A 21,809-nucleotide genomic window follows, 5' to 3' on the forward strand; every position below is an offset into this window, starting at 1 on the left:
TGTTGGAGCCCAACGTGTAGACTCGGAAGTTTTTCCCAAGCTGTTTTGTGTTGGGTTGTTTGCAAAGTGCTTAGATAACTTGAAAACACACACACACAAGCTTTCACATTATTTATCAATTCCCAAAATTCAATTTCTGTTCAATTCCACATGACCTCCCAAAGAGTAGGATTGACGAAGAAATAAAATCTCTTTGTTTTCACAATCATCACTTCCTCTTTATGTAGCCAGGTTAGAAGAAACAAGAGAACAATTTTAAGAACAAAGAAAACAATTCCTGATCGAACTGGAGACGAATTCCTAATTAAACCTGTTATGTTTCTAGATACATGAATAATTTACTCATATACATGAAATATAATATACTTGTAAATAGGATATGCAAAGTTAATTTAGCGTAGTATCGCTGAGAAACAGAAAATCCTAGAGCTCAAAACAAATAGAAAATACGGTGTTTTTTAGAATAGACTCCATGTTCTACACACAGGATTTGTTAATTAAATTTATAAAAAATCAGATGGCTTCAAAAGGCCGCTTTATTCTTCTTTTCTTCTGAAGCAGAAAAATGGGTATCCCAGTTTGGCTACAATGTTATTTTGGTTGGAGAAAAAGAGATGAAAAATTCTTTATTAAAAAGCAGCAACACCAATGGAAATGAAATCTTGTAAAAACAGAAGCCACAGCTGGACTAATAGCTCGAGAGCCAAGTGGATATCTTCGCCTACTGATGTGCACAAAGCTGCTCCTACCTGATGCTAATTCCCTTGGCTTTATGCAAAATTAAAAGGGTCCATTGCGAGCTACTCAGGACCCAGGGTTCTCAGGCCATCAGGTGCAGGGAGGCCTGCATCCTTGTGAGGGCGGGGGTGAGGTGGTGGAGACACGGGAAGGACCAAGGGAAGATGCCTGAGGATCTGGGAAACACGTTGTTTTCTGCTGGTGCCCACCATGCGTCTCCTGTCTCACAGGTGGTGGCAGGGGGGTTGCGCCCTGGTGGGTGGTGGTGGGTGGTAGCAGAGTCTGGGAAGGTGGTAATGTGGGTTCCCATGGCCCATCCAGGTAGAAGCAGGACCCTGCTTTGGTACAGGGAGCCCCATCAGCCCTGGGAGAGGCAAGGAGCCAGAAAGGATGACAGGAGCCAGGGAGGGAGAAAGCATGTGTAGACGAGGGAGCTGTGCTTAGGGCTTAGGGTATCAGGAAAAATCCTGACCCTGCCATTGCTTGTCCAGGATCTGTTCAGACACCTGAGGGCTGGCTAGAAAGCCGGAGGTCACAGAAAGCCCTGTTTGTCTAGAGAGGAGGACGGGACCAGAAGCCTGCCCCTCAGCAGCTGCACAGGGTCCAGACCAAAGCTGGATCCTTGGTGCGGGGGTCACTGAGTTCTCTGTCGAAACGGAGCTGCAGTCCTCAAGGCTCACCTGTCAAATGGGAAAGTCTGGTGGAGTGGGATTTGCATGGGAACAAGGCAAAGGTGCTGAGTGGATGAGTCAAGGTTGGCTCAAGGGCATGGCAAAAAGCGGCAGCTGCCTGGGTCCTGATATGTCGGGTAAGGGTGGCTCTGCTGTCCCCTGGCTGCCCCCAGGCTCTGGCGATCACCTCGCAGCAAGGGCACCTGACTCCCTCGGAGAATCTTGAGGTATCCAGTGGAGAGAACCAGGCCATGGGGCCCCCCCTACCACAACCAGAACAAGCTCATTCTGGGCAGAGATCACATGTGGGCAAGTGATCACCTACTGGAGTTATTCTGCATGGAGCTCGTGTCCATTGGCCACCATAGGGCTCCATGACCACACGTAGCTGAGGGCTTCACTAGGGCAATTTAATTCCAACGAGGGCACGGTTCTGTTCCAGCTCCCACAGCTGAGCCTGCGGCTGATGTGGAGGGTGGCAGCACAGACCTCATACCCATGGGGGCTGGACCCTCCCTGAGGCCTCAGTCCTCTATCCCTGCCTCCCCACCCGGCACAGATAGCTCAAAGCAAGACCCCTGCTGAGGACGTGGAGAAATCGGAGCCATCGGACACAGCAGGTGGGAGTGTAAAATGGGGCGGCTGCTTGCAGAAAACAGCCTGGTGGGTCCTCAAAAGATGAAACAGGGCAAGAGAACCGGCAAGGGAAAACATATATCACCAAAAGTCTGGTAAGAGATTTAGAAGACAGAAATAAAAAGACCACCCCTGCCCCCAATGAAATAATGGAGACAAAAAAGTGAGAAAACAATAGGTATAACAGCCTATCAAGGAATACACAACATACATGTAATGGCGTATCTGAAGAGTAAACTAACACAATGGAACAGAACTCATATTTAAAACTATGATTGAAGAAATATAAGGAAGTTCAATTCTACATACATATTGAAAGATGTTATCATGTACCCAAGAAAATGGACTTGGAACACTAAAAACCACATCAAATATAAAATTGTTGGGATGCAACTAAAGTAGCTTTTACAGGGAAATTTATAAGTTTAACACCAAAATCAGACATAAAGAAAAGTGTAACATCAGTTATCTTTGCTTCCTCCTTAAGAAGCTAGTAAAAGAAGAATATTAAGGTCAAAGTAAGTAAGAAAAAATAATAAAAATAGAAAGAAAAAGCAATGAAATATAAAACAAACAATGGAGAAATATCTACAAAAACATTTACAAAGCCAGAGTTTGTTCTTTGGAAAGATAATAAAATTTATAAGTCTTTGCCCTAACTGGTTTGGCTCAGTGGATAGAGCATCGGCCTGTGGACTCAAGGGTCCCAGGTTCGATTCCAGTCAAGGGCATGTACCTTGGTTGCAGGCACATCCCCAGTAGGGGGTGTGCAGGATGCAGCTGATCGATGTTTCTAACTCTCTATCCCTCTCCCTTCCTCTCTGTAAAAAAATCAATAAAAAATATATTTTTTAAAAAAGCAAGAGACATGATTTGCTGTCTCATGGCTCTTTATAAAAAAAAATTTTTTTTAAAAATAAGTCTTTTCCCTGGCTGAGTGGTTCAGTTGGTTGGAGCATCGTCCCATACACCAAAAGGTTGCAGGTTCGATGCCCAGTTGAGGCCCATGGGGCAACAGATCAACGTTTTGCTCTCAAATCAAGGTCTCTCTCTCTCCCTCTCTTTCTAAACATTAATTTAAAAAAACCGCATATCTTTGGGTAAGGATTTTAAAAGAATTATTATAAGCCTTTAACAACACAGATACAGGTCACATTGCTTCCTTTCTTTATGTTTCACAAAATCCTCATGGAGTCTTTCTAGAATTAAGTTAGAAAAATTGTCCTGAGCTTGGACCCCAGGGACTTGCTGTTTTTGGCACATCAGGTGTCCAGGATCTAGTAGTAGCCCCCATTCCAGGAGTAGTAGCTATTTCCTCAGCCCTGTGGGTTTTCCCCATGGCCCACCCACCCAGGCCTACCTGGGGAGGGGCTCCAGCTCATGGGTCTTCACCTCTGAGACCTTGAGGGAGGCCTTATTCTTTTCCTGGGATTTATTGTCAACTGCTGCGGCAATAGACAGTGGTCACTCCTACTCACTCTTGGTTCCTTTTCTCCTCTGCCCCCACTTCTGGACGCGTGTTGGGGGGACAAGGTGGGCAATGGCATCTGTAAGGACTTCTCCTCTAGAGCCTCTGAGCACACACAGCCATCTCCTCCAGGTCTCTCCTGGGGAGCAGTTGACACAGAGCCTACCGTGAACATAGGCCTTACCAAGCAGGAGGCAGAAAGACAGCCCCAACCACACTGAAGACCAAGGTCTGTCCACTGCTGTCTGTCCCAAGACAGCTCTTTGTCCCTGAGTGGGCAAGTGCATGTGTGTACACATGCATAGGTGTGTGTACATTTGCAAGTACATATGTGTGTACATGACGTTTGCCCACCTGCATGTGTATGTGGTGCATGTGTGCAAGATGTACACATGTAAGTGTGTGTATATGTCATGTGTGCATGTATGCATGATGAGTGCATGCACTGATGTGTATGTGATGTGTGGGTGCATATGTGCATATGCATGGGTATATGTGTGTGTAGTGTGCATGCATTGGGTGCTGTCAGTGTGCATTTTCCAAGGAGGAAGCTTGGGACCAGCTCCTGTCCCCTATTCTGAGAAACCATCCTCTGGGATCTAGGAGCAGGACGTTGGCTCCCATTCCCTAAGCCCTGGGGGCACCCGTGTTCCCCAGACAGACAAATGAGGCCTCCTGTGCTGGGGTAACCAATTCCCCACATGGACTTGTTTGGTTCTAATGAGTGGCTTTTCCTAAAGAGAAGCAGCAGTAGCAGCAGGAACGTGAGTGGGTTCTGTAAACTTGTAATCACATGTGTCAAACACCGCGCGGCGTTTCCCCTGTAAAATGGTAGCAGTGGGCAGTCACACTGAGGGGACGCAGGAGACGCCGTTTCCTCTGACAGAAGTTAATTGTAAACTCAGTGTCCCTGAAAGGAAAGCGGGGACTGTTTTCACATGTCTGTCATTTGTCCTTGGAGAACACAAAACAAATATGTTTTCTAACACGTGACACCAGCATTCCTCTGGAGGCCTCGGGCTATGTGCCGTTTCTAGTCCGAAGCTGGAGGAGGGGCCTCAGCCCTGCACTAGGGGGAACGCAGTCAGGCTGGGGGCAGCTGCGCAGAGCAGGCGCTGGGGGGAAGTGGGCTAGGGCGCCAGGGCCTGACGTCCCCCCCACACGGGTCCCTCACACACACTCGCCGGTGAGGGCGAGTCTGGGCAGCGAGCAGTGGCCGTGCCTGAGATGGTAAGTGAGTCTGAGACAGGAGGTGACTGGCACATGTGTGCAAAGCCCTTGGCCAGAGGATCAGGCGTCGTTACAGGCTCCCCAGAGATGTGTGTGTGTGTGCGTGTGTGCGCGCGCGTGTGCATGTGCGTGTGCGTGTGTGTGTGTGTGTGTGTCGGAGGGAAGTGCCATAGAAAGACACGAGGGCAGTTTCTCAGTGGTCTACTTCCCTGAAAGATCCACCACAGCCCAGTTTGTGCAAAAGCAAATAGTGTCACCAGAGCAGCCACCCCCTTAGGGCTGGGGCCCTGACACTGGGGGACAGCCCCTCCTATAAATGTGGAGAAAGCCATGAACCTCCCTCTGGAAGGCGGGTACGGAGAGCCAACATTGCATCAAGTTCAGGGTGACAGGACTTGGGTTCCAGAAGGCACAGCGGCATTGGTCCTGGGGGCATCTGGGGACCCCTTCTGGCTCCTATTTCATGCTCCCCAGGTCCCCTTCCAAAGGCCAGAGGCTGCTCAGCGCTGGGTTACCTCCGCTCCAACTTTGCCTCCATCGTTTCCACGTTGGTGTTTCTGGCTCCCTGGCATGTCCTTCCCTGCACTTTTCAGAAGAAGCTCTGTGCCCAAGAGGGGCCATGGTGTGGAACTGTTGTCTGGGTGAGAGGCAGCGCTGATTGAGATTTAAACTTGGGGATTTCCTCTCTTCCTAGAAATGCATCTCAATTTGCTGGCCTTGGGGACAAACACCAGGATCTCTAAGCTCAGAGTGCCCCGTGGTCATTGCCTGGGACACACTTGGGGCCTTCCAGACAGGAGTCCAGCAAGAGGCCCCTCAGACCCTGGTCCTCACTGGCCTCCAGCTCCCCACGCCCCTCCCCCCAAGCCCAATCTAGAGGGAAAGGTGGCCTGGAGCCTGGGTATACCTCCAGCCCCAGGTGTACCCTGGGCCCTGGCATGGGGGAGCCCCCACTGAATGCACCAATCTCACAGGGGGCATCAGAGCTGAGAGGACCTCAGACCAGGCATGCTGCTCCTTCCACCCTCTGTCAGGGGCCCCAAGCCCAGGTGTCCGAGGCCTCCTGGATTTTCTGCTGCAGCTGGAGGGAGTCAGGAGCCGGAACCTAAACTACATCTACTGCTCCCTCAACAGGAGGCCAGGACCTTCCCAAAAGAACATGCTGGGTCTCTGGCCTCCCCTTCCTTCTTTCCCAGATGGTGGGCCTTTCAACCAGCCCCTATCCCACCCCTCCTTGCCCAGTATCTCTGATGTTCATCACACACACTGGTTCCCAGAGGGATGACGTCTGTCCCTCTGCCCCTCTCTCTTGCACACTCTCTCACACACATGTGCACATACACAACACAAGCCACACAACACACATAACACACAGTGCACACCCACATGTGTGTATACACACACCACACGCTAAACACATACATGCACATACACATGCACACACCACATGGGCATGCAGACATCATACAGATGCACACACACACACACCACAAACATATGCCACATGTTTGCACACATATCACACAATGCACACACACATATATATACAGGTGCATATAGCACAAAGGGCATGCAGACATCATATAGATGCACACACATACATGCACACACACACACCACATACATGTACCACACGTGTACACATACCACACACTCACACTCTGCCCTCCTACAGGAGACCCAGTGGGTCCCTGCCCCCTCACTCTCTTCATTGAGGATTGGCCCTCCTCTTGGGGTGACCCTATCTCTGAAGTCTCTAAGGGACTATTATGAGTAGGTAATCTGCACCTGGTACTCTGAAAGGTTCCTAGAGAGGCCACAGGGGCTCTGAGCAACTCTGCGTGTAAGAACATATGCTTTATGACGAGGTTTTCCAAACAGTTGTCCTGTTTGTAGATCGTGATGACCAGAGTTGCTCTGTGTCACCCTGGTCAAGTGTGAGAAAGGGCAGGTTCATGAGGCCAGATGACTTATTAATGAGGAATTAGAGGCCTTTGGAATGGCTTTTGTGAGTCAGGGGCTCCGAGTTTGCCCAGGTGTGCCTGTTCCACGGATTAACTCACCCACCTATAAATAACAGCGGTGACAGGTCCCCTGTCAGCACCCGCTGATGAACGGTCCCCTCTCCCACCATTACAGCCTTGTGACTGTGGGAAAATTAATTTAAGTGGTAGTTAATTTCTAATGAATTCCACCCAAGCGGTTAATATGGTCCCTCGGTGTTATGGTAACCTTCACGGATCATTGCATTATGTAAATAAATCCTACTTTATGCTGGTTTATTAAAAAAGAGCGCAATTGGGGAGTCCGGCTAAATCTCACCTGCTCATGCACACAGCTAACGTTCGACAGGAAAACCTTCAAGGGGGAAGACATAAAGACTCCAGGACATTTCCTGGAATGCTGAGCTCCGCACTTTCCATCAGTTGACTAAATATCTTACTTTCACTGCTCTGGATAAATATCTCCAAATTTGTCTTGTATTTCAAGGAGAAAGAGGAGAATTTTTACCTTAAAACCCATGTGAATTTCAAAACAAACTTTAAGGAGCATCATCCCTGAAACCTGATTCTGAGGACAAGGCCAAGGTGGGCTTTCGCTGGGGGCCAGGCCAGGAGGGCAAGGCTAGGTAGATGGGCAAGGGTGAACAGGGGAAGAAAAGCCACGTAGCCAGGAGATGGGTCTAGGGGCACAGGCGTGAATGAGGCCTTGCAGGAAGGACAGGTTGTGGGTGCTTCCTCAAGTTCAAGTATGTGGAGATGGACTCATTTGCTGATCATCCAGGGCTGGTCTGTGTACAGAAGTGGTGTGAGGCTCAGATCAGAATCTGATGAGGGCAGTATGCAGTCTATAACACAAGGACGTTCTGAATTTACTCAGTGGGCTCAGGATGACCTGTCTGTGCTTCTTAGCCTGGGCGGCTATATCAAAACACCACAGAGAGGGCTTAAACAACACACATTTATTTTTCACACATCTGGAAACTGGACATTCAGATTAAAGTGTAGTGGGTTTGGTTTCTGGTGAGGCCTGTTCTGGGCTGGCAGACAGCCGCCGTCTGGCTATGTCCTCACATAGGAAAGAGCATGTGCTCTGGTGTCTCTCTGGACAGGGGCCCTAACCACACCAGACCAGGGCCCACACCTCATCACCTCATGTAAACTGAGTCACCTCCCATTGGGGGTTAGGGCTTCCACATTGGAATTTGGGAGATGCACACATTCAATTCCATAGCACTGTGCACGCAACGAACCCTTCCAACCTCTTAACTCACACTTGGTTCATGCGTCTCAGGTTGGCTGGGCTCAGCAGGTGGTTCTTGTTGGGGGTCTTCCATACAGTGGCCATCAGATAGTGACTGTGGCCAGATCACCTCAAAGGCCCTTTCATTTCATACCTGGCATCTGACAGGAAAGACCTACACCTGGGCTCCTTGGGCCTCTCTCCCTCTAAATGGCCTCTCCATGTGGTGGCCTCAGGGTCACCAAACTTCTTACACTGCCACTGAAGGCTACCAGGACAAACACCCAGAAAGGAACCTGCAGAAGGTGTATCATTGTTTGAAAGCAAGATAGAGGCTCTGACCAGAACCCCCACACTGGCACACCCTGATTTCAGAAAACCAGCCTCTAGGACTCTGAGCAATAAATGTCTCTTGTTTATAAGCCACTAGTCTGTGGTATCATAATAATAAAAGGCCAAGAGCCATCACGACTGAAATGACCAAATAACCAGTCACCATGAGGTGCATGGAGCACCTCTCAGGCCTTCCCCCAACTCCCCCATATCCCCCTCGGGCGCCGGCAGAGTCAGTGAAGCGTGAGAGGCATTGCGGGGCGGCAGACATGGCCCTGATGGCAGGCTAGGCCTAGGGGACCCTACACGTGCATGATTTAATCGTGCGCTGGGCCTCTAGTTGGCTTATAATAGCCTGGATGGACTAAGACAGGGTTCTCCAGAGAAACAACCAACAGAGAGGGCAATTGGCTCACGTGATTTTGGGAAGCGGGTAACTAGCTTGGAGCCTCTTTCTCAGCCATGTCCTCATCGTGGGGCACAGTGGGCAGTGTTTCTCCTCCTTCCTTCACAGCTAGGGGCAGCATCTGGCAAGAAGGTGAAATCCCTGGGGAATATGGGAGAGTTGCTTAAAAGGATAAGAGAGACCAGGGGCAGCATTTGTTTGTCCTCTAGTCCTTTTCTGTCTGATTGCTTAGAATGTTGGCTCCACCACCATTTTGTGCCATGAAGTTGCCAGGAGATTGGAAACCAAGCACCAAGAATTGGCAGTGATGGAGAGGACAGAGGCTGGGAAACCCGAACAGTGCCTGCTGATGTCTTTCCTTGGTGTAAGGGGGCAACACACTGCATATTTTGCTTAAACCGCTGCTATTTCCAGCCCCACCTCTTGTATTAGACACAATATGAGGCATGTCATCAGGTGATCAGGCAGGACTATCTTCATGCATGAATCCATATATATAGCGTGTATTTTGCACAGAACATGATACAAAATTAAGCTTAATAACTATTGCAGTGAATGGATAAATAAATGAAGAATCAGAGTATGACTGACTTGCCAGAGAAGACTCCTTTACCCTAGACCCAACAATGTGTTAGATAATTAAACTGATAGAAGTTATCAGTGAAAAACTATGGCTTCACTTTAGAATAGATGATTACATGTTATTAGCACTAAAAGAACAATTATACCTTTAAACAGAAATCTGAGGAGAAAGCCTCACTCTGAGGATGAAGTGCTAGAATTTCTGCACAGTAATTCATGTTGTTTCGTATAATAGCATCACTATGTAAGGAAAAACACGCATCACTTTCTGAGGAAAAGACAATGAATCTTTCATGGTGCGGTCAGAGGAGGAAATCTGTCTGTACCCCACACGTGGGAGCTGCTTGGCTGGGCCCTTGAGGCTCTTGAAAACTAGCTTCCTGACAGCTTTGTTCTGCATATCGACACAGCCAGTCAATTTCTCATGCAATGCAAAATAGCTCTCTTTGTTCTGTAGATTGCTCATTTTTTTCCATGCTTTTTAAACAGAAAAATGACAAGTAGGAACTTGGAGAAAAAACAACAACTGGCCTCTAATTGGGAATTTCAACCACTAATTACAAAATAGAACAAAATACTTTATAAATCCAAAAAGGAGAAATTAAAAAACTCATATAGATGCAGAAAAATGCCCTAAGTAAAAAGTGATGCCTAAAATATCTAACATTAGCTTGTTGAAGAAATCAGGGCAGAGTGGTCTGGGGAAAGAAAGAGGATGCCCTGTGGTTGCTGACATGAGACATCGCCCAGATGTGTTCCAGGTTTAGTTGTACAAATGGGGACAGGAATGGAGTCACAGGGACTCACCTAAAGAGTCACAGGACAAGACTGAATGGGTATTTTGGGAGCTGATGATCCTGTCTGCTTCTGGGGAGAGAAATTGGATCTGGGGTTCAGGAGGAAGACTTCCACTGCATTTTGAACAAAATGAACACATAATTAACAAAAACTTAAATTGATAGTATTTTCAAAAATATTCTGTACCACTTGTAGTGGATTGAATTGTGCGCCGCCCCCCCCCCCCCCCCCCCCTTCCCCGCTTTACAGCTCAGAATATGACCTTATTTGGAAGTACGGTCTTTGCAGATGTTATTAAGTTAAGGATCTTGAGATGAGATGGCCCTGGGTTAGTGGGGAGAATACCTTTCTGTTGCTTTAAGCCGCAAGTCTGATAATTTGTTGCAGCAGCCACAGGAAAATAATACACCACTTTTTTTCTTTCCTAAATGATCTTGGTCTCTAGTAAAGAAGTCCTCTTGAAATACATTAATAAAATGAGTCAATTTCTTCCTTACTTTCCATCTTAAGTTTGTACCCAACTAGTAAATATTTTAAATTTCTCAGGCCATTGGGTCTTGTTGCAACTACTCACCTACCACTTGGCTGCTGTGGAGGTACAATCTATACATATAAAAGCCTAAGTGACCATTTGACCAGTAGCTATGTGCACTGACCACTAGGGGTCAGATGCTCCGACCGGTAGGGTAGCTTGCTGCTGGGGTCCAGATAATTGGGGACTGGGCAAGAAGGGCCGGACACGCCCTGGAGCCCTCCCATGGTCCCTCGCAGCCCCGATCATGCACTGGTGAGGTCCCTGGGCCTGGCCTGCACCCTCTCGCAATCCAGGACCCTTCAGGGGATATCAGAGAGCCGGTTTCGGTCCAATCTCCGCAGGCCAGGCTGAGGGACCCCACCAGTGCACGAATCCATGCACCGGGCCTCTAGTACATTAATAAATGAGATGGTCGTTTTCCAAAAATACTTTAAAAAAATGGGTGAAGGCTGGATTTGGCCTATGGAACGTAATTTGCTGACTCCTGACCTAAACAACTTTTTTTGTTGAGCTGGAATTGTGGGGCTATAAATGCTGGTCCATCCATTATTGGGAAGTAGATGAGTTGTAAGAAGGCTTGGTCAGCACACATGCTATGACCTTAAGTCAAACAGAGATTCGTAATTCCAGGAGAGAGCGATTTAGAAATTTATCAATGCCGTTAGGACTCCAGGTTGCTAGCAATAATCACAGGTTCATGTGGATATGGGCCACATTGCTTCACTACGCCCAGGACTGCCTGTCCCTCAATATCCAATATATTCATTTACATGGACATATATACCAGCACTGTGTGTCCTGCAGAGCTGGATGCTCACAAGGCAAATATACCTCATTCACCTGTCAAGGAGAAAATAATCAAAAAGGTGTGTGGTGTACCTATGTGTATACGTGTGTATGTGTGTGCAGGTGCATACATATATGAAACAGCTAAAGACCTAGACAAGTCCAGCATCCAACTTCACTATCCATGCTCTAGTGCCAGAGGCATTTGGGTCTGTTAGACGGGATGTCAACCACCTCTTCAGAACAAAGTTCTGAACTTGGCCTTGCAGGATGAGCTGGTTATGAATAGCTAGAGAGGGTAATAGGCTGCCTGCTTATAAGTTGTAATCATTTGAGTCTACATTCCCTTGCTGAGTGCCTACTGCATACCAGACCCTGTGGCAGACTAAGAGCAAGAGTGTGACTGACAAATAGGTCCTGAGAACCCTGCAGGGAGGCTTTAATAGAAGCTTCTTGTCCAAGGCCCAACAATGAGTAACGAGCAGAGCCTAGACCCTGATCAGGACATGCGGCTGCCTGCTTTCTGCTCCTGGGTCAGCAGTAGGCACAGCACCCACCTGCCATGCTGCTGTAACCACCTCTGAGGGCTCCCGTCTTCACACTACAGGAGAGGCCTCTTGCTCGCACAGTGGGTATGTAATACGTACATACATGCACACATTACACATGCACATACATCTCAGACCAAGGGTGACAAACATATTTGATATCCAAAATCCCTTCATATATATATAAACAATCAATTACCCTTCACTTAAGGACTGTTATCAAGGCCTTTCCTCCTCATCCTGAAGACGGGATAGCAGCAGTATGGCAGAAGGCAGACACAGGGCCAATCTGAGACTGAATTTAGTTCTTTCTCAAGAACTTGCATTCTGATGTTGGGGGCAAACTGGCCTTTCCTTGGCTCCATCTTCTGTCCCCCTGCTAGCTTGCAAGGAAGATAAAAGGATTCGCTTCCCAGCTGGGGTTCTGGCTGGACTAGATGTGGATAAAGAGTGAGAGGCCTGGAAAGTAGAGTCAACAAAACTGGCAGGCCAACAATCTCAGAAAACACAATGTTTATATTTTATTTTTCTTCGATAAGGTCACCCAAGGAAATGGCACAATCCTGCATGTTATTTTTACAGTCAAAGGCGCTTCATCTGTCTCTGCTTATGCCTTGGGTGCGTTTTGCAGTAGATGTACCATCGCCCACGCCTCTTCACCAGGTAACAGTCCTTGCAACGCTTCTTGAGGACGACCTTGGTCTTGAACCCCAGAGTCGGCTGCAGGAAGGGCAGGGGGTGGCAGGAGAGTGGAGAGGCCACTGCTGCGCTGGGCTTTGCACCTGCAGAGACTGCAACACGCAGGGGACCCAGCAGCAGCGTGGAGAGCGCTCGGGATGTCGTTGTGTAATTTGTCATTGTGTAACGACTCAGCTGTAGGAGAGGGTTCACAGCAGAAACCACCATTTTCCTTATAAAAAGAGTTGCCATATTGTGGCTGAATCTATGCAAGAAAGAAAAAAAAGTTGTTACAGCGTCTTCCGCACTTCCTATTATTAAAACTTTGTTTTCCCCACTTCACTGTGGCGTAGGCATGGAGGGGTCAGGGGCGCCCCCCCCCCCCCCCCGCCCCCCGGTGCAGCGCAAACCCTGCCAGCCCAGTTTCGCGGAGACAGGGGCACGGGCGGGGGGGAGGGGGGAAGGGGGGTGGCATTTGGCGAGACCGCCCTTTGTGGGAGCCCAGGCATGGCTGCGAGGATCCTAAGCCTCCGACCCCGTTCAGGTTTAGTGACAGGCAGCATGGGGAAGAGCTGGCCTGGTGTTCGGGACAGGAGGCAGCCGGCACCCGGGCCGGCGCCAGACCGACGGACGGCAAGGAACCTGGCGGGCCGCTTCGCCGGCGCACGTTGTGCGGGGCCTCCTAGCGGAGGCGCACTAGCTGGCGCCCGGGCCTCGACCCCAACACCGGCAGGGGACGCTCGGGACCCGCCCACCGTTCACGAGGTTCGGGATCCGGTCCCAAGCTGCCCCCGCGCTCTCTGGCCACGGCCCACAGGGGGAAACTGAGGCCGAGTCTCTGGGTCGAGCTCTTCCGCAGCCCCGACCCGGCAGGCGGCTCCGGAGCAGATCCGAACCCCGGCAACCCGCCGCCTCCCTAGCCCCCAGCCCCTCTGGATTCCCAGGGACCCCTGACCTGGGAAGAACCGGCCCAGAAGAGGCCAGAAGCGTGCCTTGCCCCGCGCCTGCGTCCCCGCCTGCGCCAGTACAGTGGGGCGGAGACGCCACCGCCGAGTCTGCGCCAGAAAGACAAACGGCGGCGGCCCCCCCACCGCCGCGAGCCTGTGCGCATGCGTCAACTCTGGTGCGTCGACGCGCCGGGTCAAGGGTCAGCCCGCAAGATGGCGGCGGCAGTGACCTTCTGTAGGCACCTGGGCCGGAGTGGCGCCGCCGCGCTTAGTCTGCCCCGGGGCGCCAGGTGTTTTGGGGTGCGCATCGCACCAACCGGAGAGAAGGTCACGCACACCGGCCAGGTAACCGGTGCGTCGAGGAACCCCGGTCGTTCCGCCGTCCGCAGTGCCCTAGGTCCTCCGTGTCCCCCGGTTCCTGGTCCCTGAGAGGGATCGCGGAGAACTGGCGGCTGAGTACCGTGCGGGTCCCCCGTGCGACCGAAGCACAGTCGAGCTGTGCTTCTGTCGCTCGCACCAACCGGCGTGGATAAAAACGGGTGCCGCGGTGCCTGGGTTGGTGGAGCGTTTGCAAATTCTGTGGGAGTGTCCTTGAGCTCTAAAATGAAGCTGGTACCCAGAGCGTAGCTGTTGATCTCTATGGGCGGCTTCCCGGTGGACTGAAATCGCCCGATTGATTCTGTGGCTCGAATCTCGTAATGTTTGTGTGATATTAAATAGTGCATTTAAATAACTTGAGAGTCTGCTGTAGTCAAAAGCAAAAACATAGTCTTAGACTATAATCATAAGATGAGAGAGTAAGTACCCATATTATTGAAGTGTTACCAGTATATTTAGAGGGGCCATAAACCATTGGCCCCATGTGAAGGAGCGGGGTGCACCTCCTCTGCCTGAATTTGCCTCCTCTGCTCTCTCACTCCACCTTGCAGCCTTCCAGTTCAGATTACTGCTCATTGTCATCTTAGGGGTCTTGCTGAAAAATGTCCCTGGTTGCACAACTATACCTTGCCCCTTATGTGTTTGATCGTGAATGGTGTAAATGTTGAGAAAAACACTTTTCTGTAATGGATATTAACTGACCTCTTTCAGAATTAGGCTGTAAAAATCACATATGGTCTTTTTTCTCCCCAGGTTTATGATGATAAAGACTACAGGAAAATTCGATTTGTAGGTCGTCAGAAAGAGGTAAGCAAAAAAAAAAAAAAAAAGGTAAGCTCTCATAAAACCTTTATGTAACCGACAATATATAAAAATCAATATGTAAGATTTAAACAATTTCCCCCCAATTTGTGATATCCTAGAAGCTCTGTAATTCTGCATTTTTCTAAATGTTAAATGTTTCTACTGTTTCTGTTTTGTTTCCCTTGTCCCCCCACAGTATGTAACAACACTTAGTAAGTGTAGTGTTTTTTTTAATATAAAAATGGGAGTGGTCTTTTCCTTTATTTATGTGCCTTATACTCCTGAGACCCTCAGATTAAAGTAAGTTTTGTCCTCCATAATCACTTTGAGTCAGTCACTCCTTCCCCTCAGTCAGCTTGTTGATTCTTCTTGTTAAGCCTCAGCTTTCCCTAAGTTGTGTTTCTACTTCCCTTTGATCTTGGTTACATTGTCCATTCCCAAAGTCGGCTTTTCTACTTCCATCCTGCTTTGTGGGTGTCATAAGGGCAGGGGCAGTGCGGTGGAGATGGAGTTCAGAGCGCTGGATGGGGCACTTCAGAGCAAATCAGTCCTGGAGTTGACCCTGCAGCCTGGCCCCCAGCTTCCTATCTCATGCCTTCTGATGCTCTAGCAGGCACCTGGTTCTGCCACGGACTTCTCTCTGCTGGGGTTTCTCTTGTGGCCCTGGTTTCTGATTGCCATAGCAGAGCGCAACAGGGAGCAATTTAAAAACAAAGCTAAACAAACAAAATCAGAGCTTTTGAAGGCAATAACGTGCTGCCAGTGTTGCCTAATCCTATACCGCTATCCAGCTCGGGGTCTCTGGGCCTTTTCCTGTTTGAGATCATCCTCAAGTTGTGAAGGTGCACAGCACGTCTGTGAAAGATGAGTTGGCATTCTGCTGTGGCTTTTGCTCTTACGACAAAAATTTGGTGTTTAGTAATATTTTAAAATTATTTTGGTTTCCAAGAGACATTATTGTTTTAGAAGACTGTAGGTATACTGGGAAATTGCACAGAAAGTACTGGTACAGAGTTTCCATATGCCCCATCTTCCCCTCACACAGTAAGTTCCCTTGTGCTACATTTTTTACAAGTGAGTGATTTAAACACTGGATGAGTATTGATATATTAGTATCAACTCAAGCCCATAGTTTACATTAGGGCTTACTCTTTGCTATACATTCTGTGGGTCTTGACAAATGTGTAATCTCTTTTATCCACCATTATAGTATCACACAGAGTAGTTTTATTGCCCACAAAGCTTTCTGTGTTCCACCTCCCTATCCCTGCTTTTGAGCATTTTCTTCAAACTTACTTAGTTTAAAAATTAATTTGGATGAAAACTTCAGTTTTTACTGTGTATATGTGTGTGTGCACACCTATGTTTAGCTAATTATAATTACTTGTGTTAGTGTTAAAAACACCTGATATTCTAGCCCTAACCGGTTTGGCTCAGTGGATAGAGCGTCGGCCTGCCAACTCAAGGGTTCCAGGTTCGATTCTGGTCAAGGGCATGTACCTTGGTTGCGGGCACATCCCCAGTAGGGAGTGTGTAGGAGGCAGCTGATCGATGTTTCTAACTCTCTATCCCTCTCCCTTCCTCTCTGTAAAAAATCAATAAAATATATTTTATAAAAAAACAAAACACCTGATATTCTAAATAATTGAACTGGGGCTTTTAGTTTATTTTAAACTTGTAAGTTTCCATTAATTAGGTCAAAATTTTACAAAACATTGATTATTCAACTGAGTTATTTCCTTTTTGTACTAATTTGGTATTATTTTGCAGACTTATATGTATATTTTATCTTTAATGGATTTAATCTCAGTTTGACATAAGGGAGTAAACTTTTCATAGGAACTGTCACTCCCAAAAACATGAGTTTAAAAAAAATAGAACAGTTTACTGACAAATGAATGATTTAAATCTAAATATTTTTAGGCCCAGATGAGTTGATCAAGAGGTAACTATAAAGATAGGTTCATATATATATATATTTTTTTAGTGACCTCTTAGTGACCTAGAGGACTAATTTTTACAGTGGTTGGGCAACTTAAGGTCTGTGACACACCATGTACTTGGGAAAACACTACATTTACAGCCAAGGGTGTGGGATGCTGTGACGTGTTTTCTGAACTGATCTCCTCATGAGGTCCAGTAATGCTTTCTTTCCTTGTCCCTTCGCGGGGCAGGGCGGCACGCTGCAGCCCTGAATTTTAACGGAATTGGAAGCTGGGCCGTGGTTGGGTGCTGTGACTGGGCGTTGACTCCTGGGCTCTTTGTTTTCCTGCGGTTGAGCTAAGTCCCAGGATGTTAATCATGGGAGGTCAGGGTCGCCCTGGAGCTGCAGTCCTGAATGACAGGGGCAGTCCCGTGTCAGTCTCAGACGTCAAGCATCAGTTGCCCTTCCCACAGGAGACAGACTGTTTCTTGGACTGCATGATGGGAGTTTGTTAGTGTGGCCTTTGTGACACATTTGTCACTGAGGTAGACACCGTATTATTTACACCCTGAGGCTTCATTTGTATGGCGCGTGGCTTGCGCGGGCCATCACTCACCATGTAGACTGCTGTAAGGTATGGTGTAAGGGAGCAGGAGCCCTTGGCGGAGGCATTGTGCTTAAAGGAGCTTGTAAAACACCCTGGCGGCAGCCCTGCACACTTGTGGTGTTTGTTTTAACATCCGCACATTTTCTGGTAACTTCCTGCTGTGTTTTTGAAAATAGAATTTTAAGGGAAAGCTTTACAAAATCATACTCTATCACTGACAAAACTTTTGAAAAATAATTAAACCTTTCCAAAATGTTGTCCACATTGTGTGGGTTCAGGGCATCAGAGTTCTGGTGGGGTGTTTGGTGTCATCCGTGTTGGTGGCAGGTGGGGCCTTCTCTGTGTGTGAGTGGTGGGAGTGGCTCTGTCGCTGGACTGTGTGTCCTCTGGACAGTTGGCTGGCTTTGGAAAAGTTAACTGAGCTTGACTGTGTTCTTCTTATTTTAAAGTTTTATTAAACTTATATCCTCCCCACCCCCTTATTTGTAAGGATTTATCTACACCTAGTCTCTGTGTTCTTGTCTTCCCTAGAGCAGTAGGCCTCTGGTGTAGGTGAGATTCTGGAAGCCACATGGCCCTGGGAGCCAGGACTGACCTGGCCTAGCAGTCCTCACCCATAATGATAAACAAGTACTGAGATTATTCCCAAACGCAAATCACAGGATAACCTTGGCCAACACTTATTAATCTGATTTTTAGCCTCGCACTGCCCCATCTTGTCTCCATTAAGCATCTCTTCCTGTAAACTTGTGATGGCTTTTGGGAGACCTGAGAGGGGAAGAATGGTGTTGCCCCTCTGACTGTCCTCTGTGTGGTGTGTTCCAGTTGAGAGATCCTCTGGCCTCCAGAGGAGGGTGACTTTCAAGATGTGGTCTTGCTGTTGTCATCCACCTTGGGTTGGGTAAAGATGTGGAAGAGATGCTGGGTTTAAGAGGCACCATCAGGCAAGCTAATCCTTGGGAGCCGAGTGTTGGACACAGAGGGCAACTGTAATTGCTGTAGATGGCCCCAGAAAGGAGGAAGCTTGGAGAAGGCACTGCTGGGTTTCTTTACAGGATGTGCAGTGCTTGGAATAAAGGAGCCACAGCCTTTTTGTGGGCTGGTGACCAGGGGGCATGCATAGTGGGTCTCTGAGGCCCACTGGGCACTGTGAGGGCCCGGGTTCCCTTCTTTCCCTTTACATGCAGACACTGATGCTTCGCTTCTACAGTTTCCCCAGTGTCATGTGCTTTGTCTCCTGTGGTCACCGAGGACAGCTCTAATTGAGGCAAGTACAACCAAGACATGTCTCCTGTCTAGTGCCCACTTTTGCCACAGTAGGGCATTGTTGGATAAATGATTTGCCCAGCCAGGATGTTGGAATGCTGTTGTGACTATGCAGTGTGGAGCTAGTTCAGTGATCCCCTCCTCCTAGTGCCTGGTCACTCAGTTTCCACAGGTGCCACAGGATGTTTACCAAGACATCACACCTGTTCCTGCTGTGTTCACACCAGCCTGCTCCCCACCATCTATATCGTGTCATCAGATCTGAAATTGACCGTGCACACCTCCAGGATGTGTTGACAATGACAGCATCATCTCACCTGACTACAGAGGTTCCTTTCAATTCAGTATCTAGGTGGCCTAAATATTCTCGACTATCGTATTTTTAAAATTTTCACAGCTTGTTTGATTCAGAATCCAAATAAGTCCCATGCATTGTGGTTTCTTTGATCTTTAGGTTCCCGTTACCCACCACACATATCCAGGTTTTTCTTTTGCAGTTGTGATGCGTCCAAGTTTCTCTAATTTTAGGTTCCTGTGACACACACACACACACACACACACACACACACACACACGCATACACACACACACCTTTTTTTCCTCACCTGTCACAGGACCTGGTGTTTCTTCTGTAGGGTCGTCCACAGCTGGCCCTGGCCTACTGCACTCCCTCTGTGCTGTTTGGCACCTCTGGTCCTCTGAGTGTGCATGCTCGGGTTGGATCCAGCTGCTTTGTCAGATCAGAATCAGGTTCTTCGTCTGTGGTAACCCTACTGGGCAGGTGATGTGGTGGTTCTGGTTGTAGCGTGGACAAGCGCCTCCAATCATTAACTCACACAGGCTGTAAGGCATGCTGTTCTCTTATTAGTAGCATAAAAAAATATACAGAAAAACAACTAAACAAATAAAAACTTTGGTTATCTGGAGGAAAGAAGAAGAAATGCTAGATTCCTGTTACTTATAGGTTTTAAAAATGATGAATTGATTCCCTATAGTAAGGAAATTAAAGAAGTTTAAAAATATCATTATGGAATCATGGATTTCAGTGTAGTCTTGTGTTTCAGTCCTTTGCTGTTACAATTCCATTGTCCCTCAGATTTCCCATATCCATTTCCAGATTGACAGTGTCCCGAAGTTGGCTACCCTTTTGACACAACTGTAGACGTCCTTGCTGGCTCCGTTCTCTCTGTCTCAGACACACATCTCCCATTCATCTGGAACATCTGTTCTGGATCTGGAACCATCTGTTTTCAGAGCCCTGTTTCCTTTAGTATGAAATGGTGGCAGAGATGGCGTGGACTCATTGCCACTGGGTTGTCACTGTTCCTAATCTTCCCCAGTGGACAGAACTGTGAAACTGTGTGTGTAGAGAAAGAGTGATGGGAGGGGAGAGAGCAAATGATAAATGGGGGAGAATGTTAACAATCTGAGCCCAGGTAAAGACGAAATGAAAATTCTTGTGACATTTCGGTAAATTTGAAATTATGTACAATGAAAAGCTAAATGTGTGCATGCATATATAGATGTATTTGTTAAATTATTTGTGTGTTTTGACGATCTACAATTATATTTAAAAGAAAGTGTACAGAATATAATTCTGCCTGTGCCAGCAGTACATGAATATGTGGGGTGGCAGGTGTCTGCATAGATTTAAATTTAATGAAATCATTAAGTTTTTGTACTTATCTACACAAGGTTTTATCTTCTTGTTCCAGGTGAATGAGAACTTTGCCATTGATTTGATAGCCGAGCAGCCCGTGAGTGAAGTGGAGAGTCGCATAGTGTCGTGTGATGGCGGTGGGGGGGCTCTCGGTCACCCGAAAGTCTACATAAATTTGGTAATGTGACCCCAGTGCTCACCCATCTTTCTGTTCTGTCCTTTCCCTGCTCTCAGAGTGGCCCTTGCAGTGTTCCTTTGGCCACACATTCTCCCACTTGATCTTGCCTACAAAGCCAACTGCAGGGCTGAATACAGTGGCATCTTTTCACCTGTGACGTGCTGTGCAGTGTACTTAGTGTTGCCAGCACTGTCTCTCCGGCTTTCACCGTTTTTAAGCCCAGGTTTCTTGCTAAATACACAATCGGAGCCTAGAGAAGAGGAGTAATACTCAGGACATTAGAGCCGAGAAGGAAGCCACAGGCAAAAGCCCAGATGTATAGGAGGGGGAAGGAAGCTGGCAGGACCCACTGCTGCCTTTTCTGCTGGTGGTGTGAGTGAGCTTGGAACCCAGCCCTGTGGGGACCCACCTGCTCGAGTTAAGTTGCAGTCTGTGCTCCGGATGAGACCCTGTCCCTCCTGGAGGGATTGAGCCAAGGGCAAGAAGCGGCTGTGCTGCCACTTTATGCCCTGGAAGTGGTTCTCTGAGGTGACCCCGAGTTCCAGGGCAGGGCCTGAGGCTGCAGGAGGAGATAGAGCTGGACCCAGGCCCTGGGCACCGTCAGTTCCTGGCTCAGTTGTGACGGGTTTTACAGGTGTTTCGGGCTGACAGTGCATTTAGGTTTTGTGTGTACTTTCCGTGTCTAATCTCTAATAGATTTGAAGTAGAATATGGAAATGTGAAATCTTCCCTTTTGAATTGTTTCAGGACAAAGAAACCAAAACTGGAACTTGCGGTTACTGTGGCCTCCAGTTCAAACAGCACCATCACTAGAGCAGACCATGCCCCTGGGTCTTGGGAGGCTATGCACGTGAGCATTTCAGTGTTCTGTTCGCTAAAGTAGGGAAGGTCCTCGTGCTGCCCAGGGGGGTGTTCCTACTGTGAATAAACGGCATTGTTAAGGACCGCCTTCACAAGTGTGTTTCTTCCACAGAAGGGACTTTTGAAAATGGACCTCCCTTATAAGTGTGGGCTGAGGGGTCCCCGCCAGGGCTCCTGCCAGGTGCTTCTGAGCACAGCCTCTGTGACCACATCAGGCAGCCAAGAGAAATGTAGGAAACTCTACTGTTATCTCTTCAGCTACAGTTTCAGCTTCCTGTCATTTACAAAACCTGCAGCTGCTGTGATCACACACGGTGTCCCCAATCCGCCATTTCTATCCTCCAGCCACAGATCTCTTCTTAGAAACTATATGTCCAGACACAGTGTCTGAAATAAGTGACCTGGCAGCAGCTGCGCTCAGAGCCAGTGACTGTGGTTGGGTTTCCACAGTTCAGTTGAGTCCTGAACTCCCCACTCTGAGCATCTCTGTGCACAGGGCACAGGGTCCATAAAGATGCCATCCAGGTGAGGT

The 21,809-nt window shown here is 48.1% G+C and overlaps 2 protein-coding genes across 2 annotated transcripts; one reads left to right on the forward strand and one right to left on the reverse strand.

Moving 5' to 3' along the window:
- Positions 1-10,357: 10,357 nt before the first annotated feature.
- Positions 10,358-13,745, reverse strand: MRPL36 (mitochondrial ribosomal protein L36). The gene is made up of 2 exons (XM_079796995.1): positions 13,608-13,745; positions 10,358-12,917 (listed from the first exon to the last, which is right to left on the reverse strand). The coding sequence occupies exon 2, from the start codon at positions 12,902-12,904 to the stop codon at positions 12,557-12,559; it is 348 nt and encodes a 115-aa protein (XP_079653121.1). The 5' UTR covers positions 12,905-12,917; positions 13,608-13,745; the 3' UTR covers positions 10,358-12,556.
- Positions 13,746-13,792: 47 nt separating this feature from the next.
- NDUFS6 (NADH:ubiquinone oxidoreductase subunit S6) lies at positions 13,793-21,361 on the forward strand. The gene is made up of 4 exons (XM_079796979.1): positions 13,793-13,944; positions 14,731-14,784; positions 20,294-20,416; positions 21,164-21,361. The coding sequence occupies exons 1-4, from the start codon at positions 13,813-13,815 to the stop codon at positions 21,227-21,229; spliced, it is 375 nt and encodes a 124-aa protein (XP_079653105.1). The 5' UTR covers positions 13,793-13,812; the 3' UTR covers positions 21,230-21,361.
- Positions 21,362-21,809: the final 448 nt, after the last annotated feature.

This window comes from Cnephaeus nilssonii, assembly GCF_951640355.1.
Source record: "Cnephaeus nilssonii genome assembly, chromosome: 2".
Classification (NCBI taxonomy): Eukaryota; Metazoa; Chordata; class Mammalia; order Chiroptera; family Vespertilionidae; genus Cnephaeus; species Cnephaeus nilssonii.

Bases quoted from the DNA above. Each gene is read 5' to 3' on its own strand.
- MRPL36 (XM_079796995.1), bottom strand. From the start codon at position 12,904: ATGGCAACTCTTTTTATAAGGAAAATGGTGGTTTCTGCTGTGAACCCT.
- NDUFS6 (XM_079796979.1), top strand. From the start codon at position 13,813: ATGGCGGCGGCAGTGACCTTCTGTAGGCACCTGGGCCGGAGTGGCGCC. The intron at 14,785-20,293 runs GTAAGCAAAAAA...TTCTTGTTCCAG, and splicing joins TTGTAGGTCGTCAGAAAGAG to GTGAATGAGAACTTTGCCAT. The intron at 20,417-21,163 runs GTAATGTGACCC...GAATTGTTTCAG, and splicing joins CGAAAGTCTACATAAATTTG to GACAAAGAAACCAAAACTGG.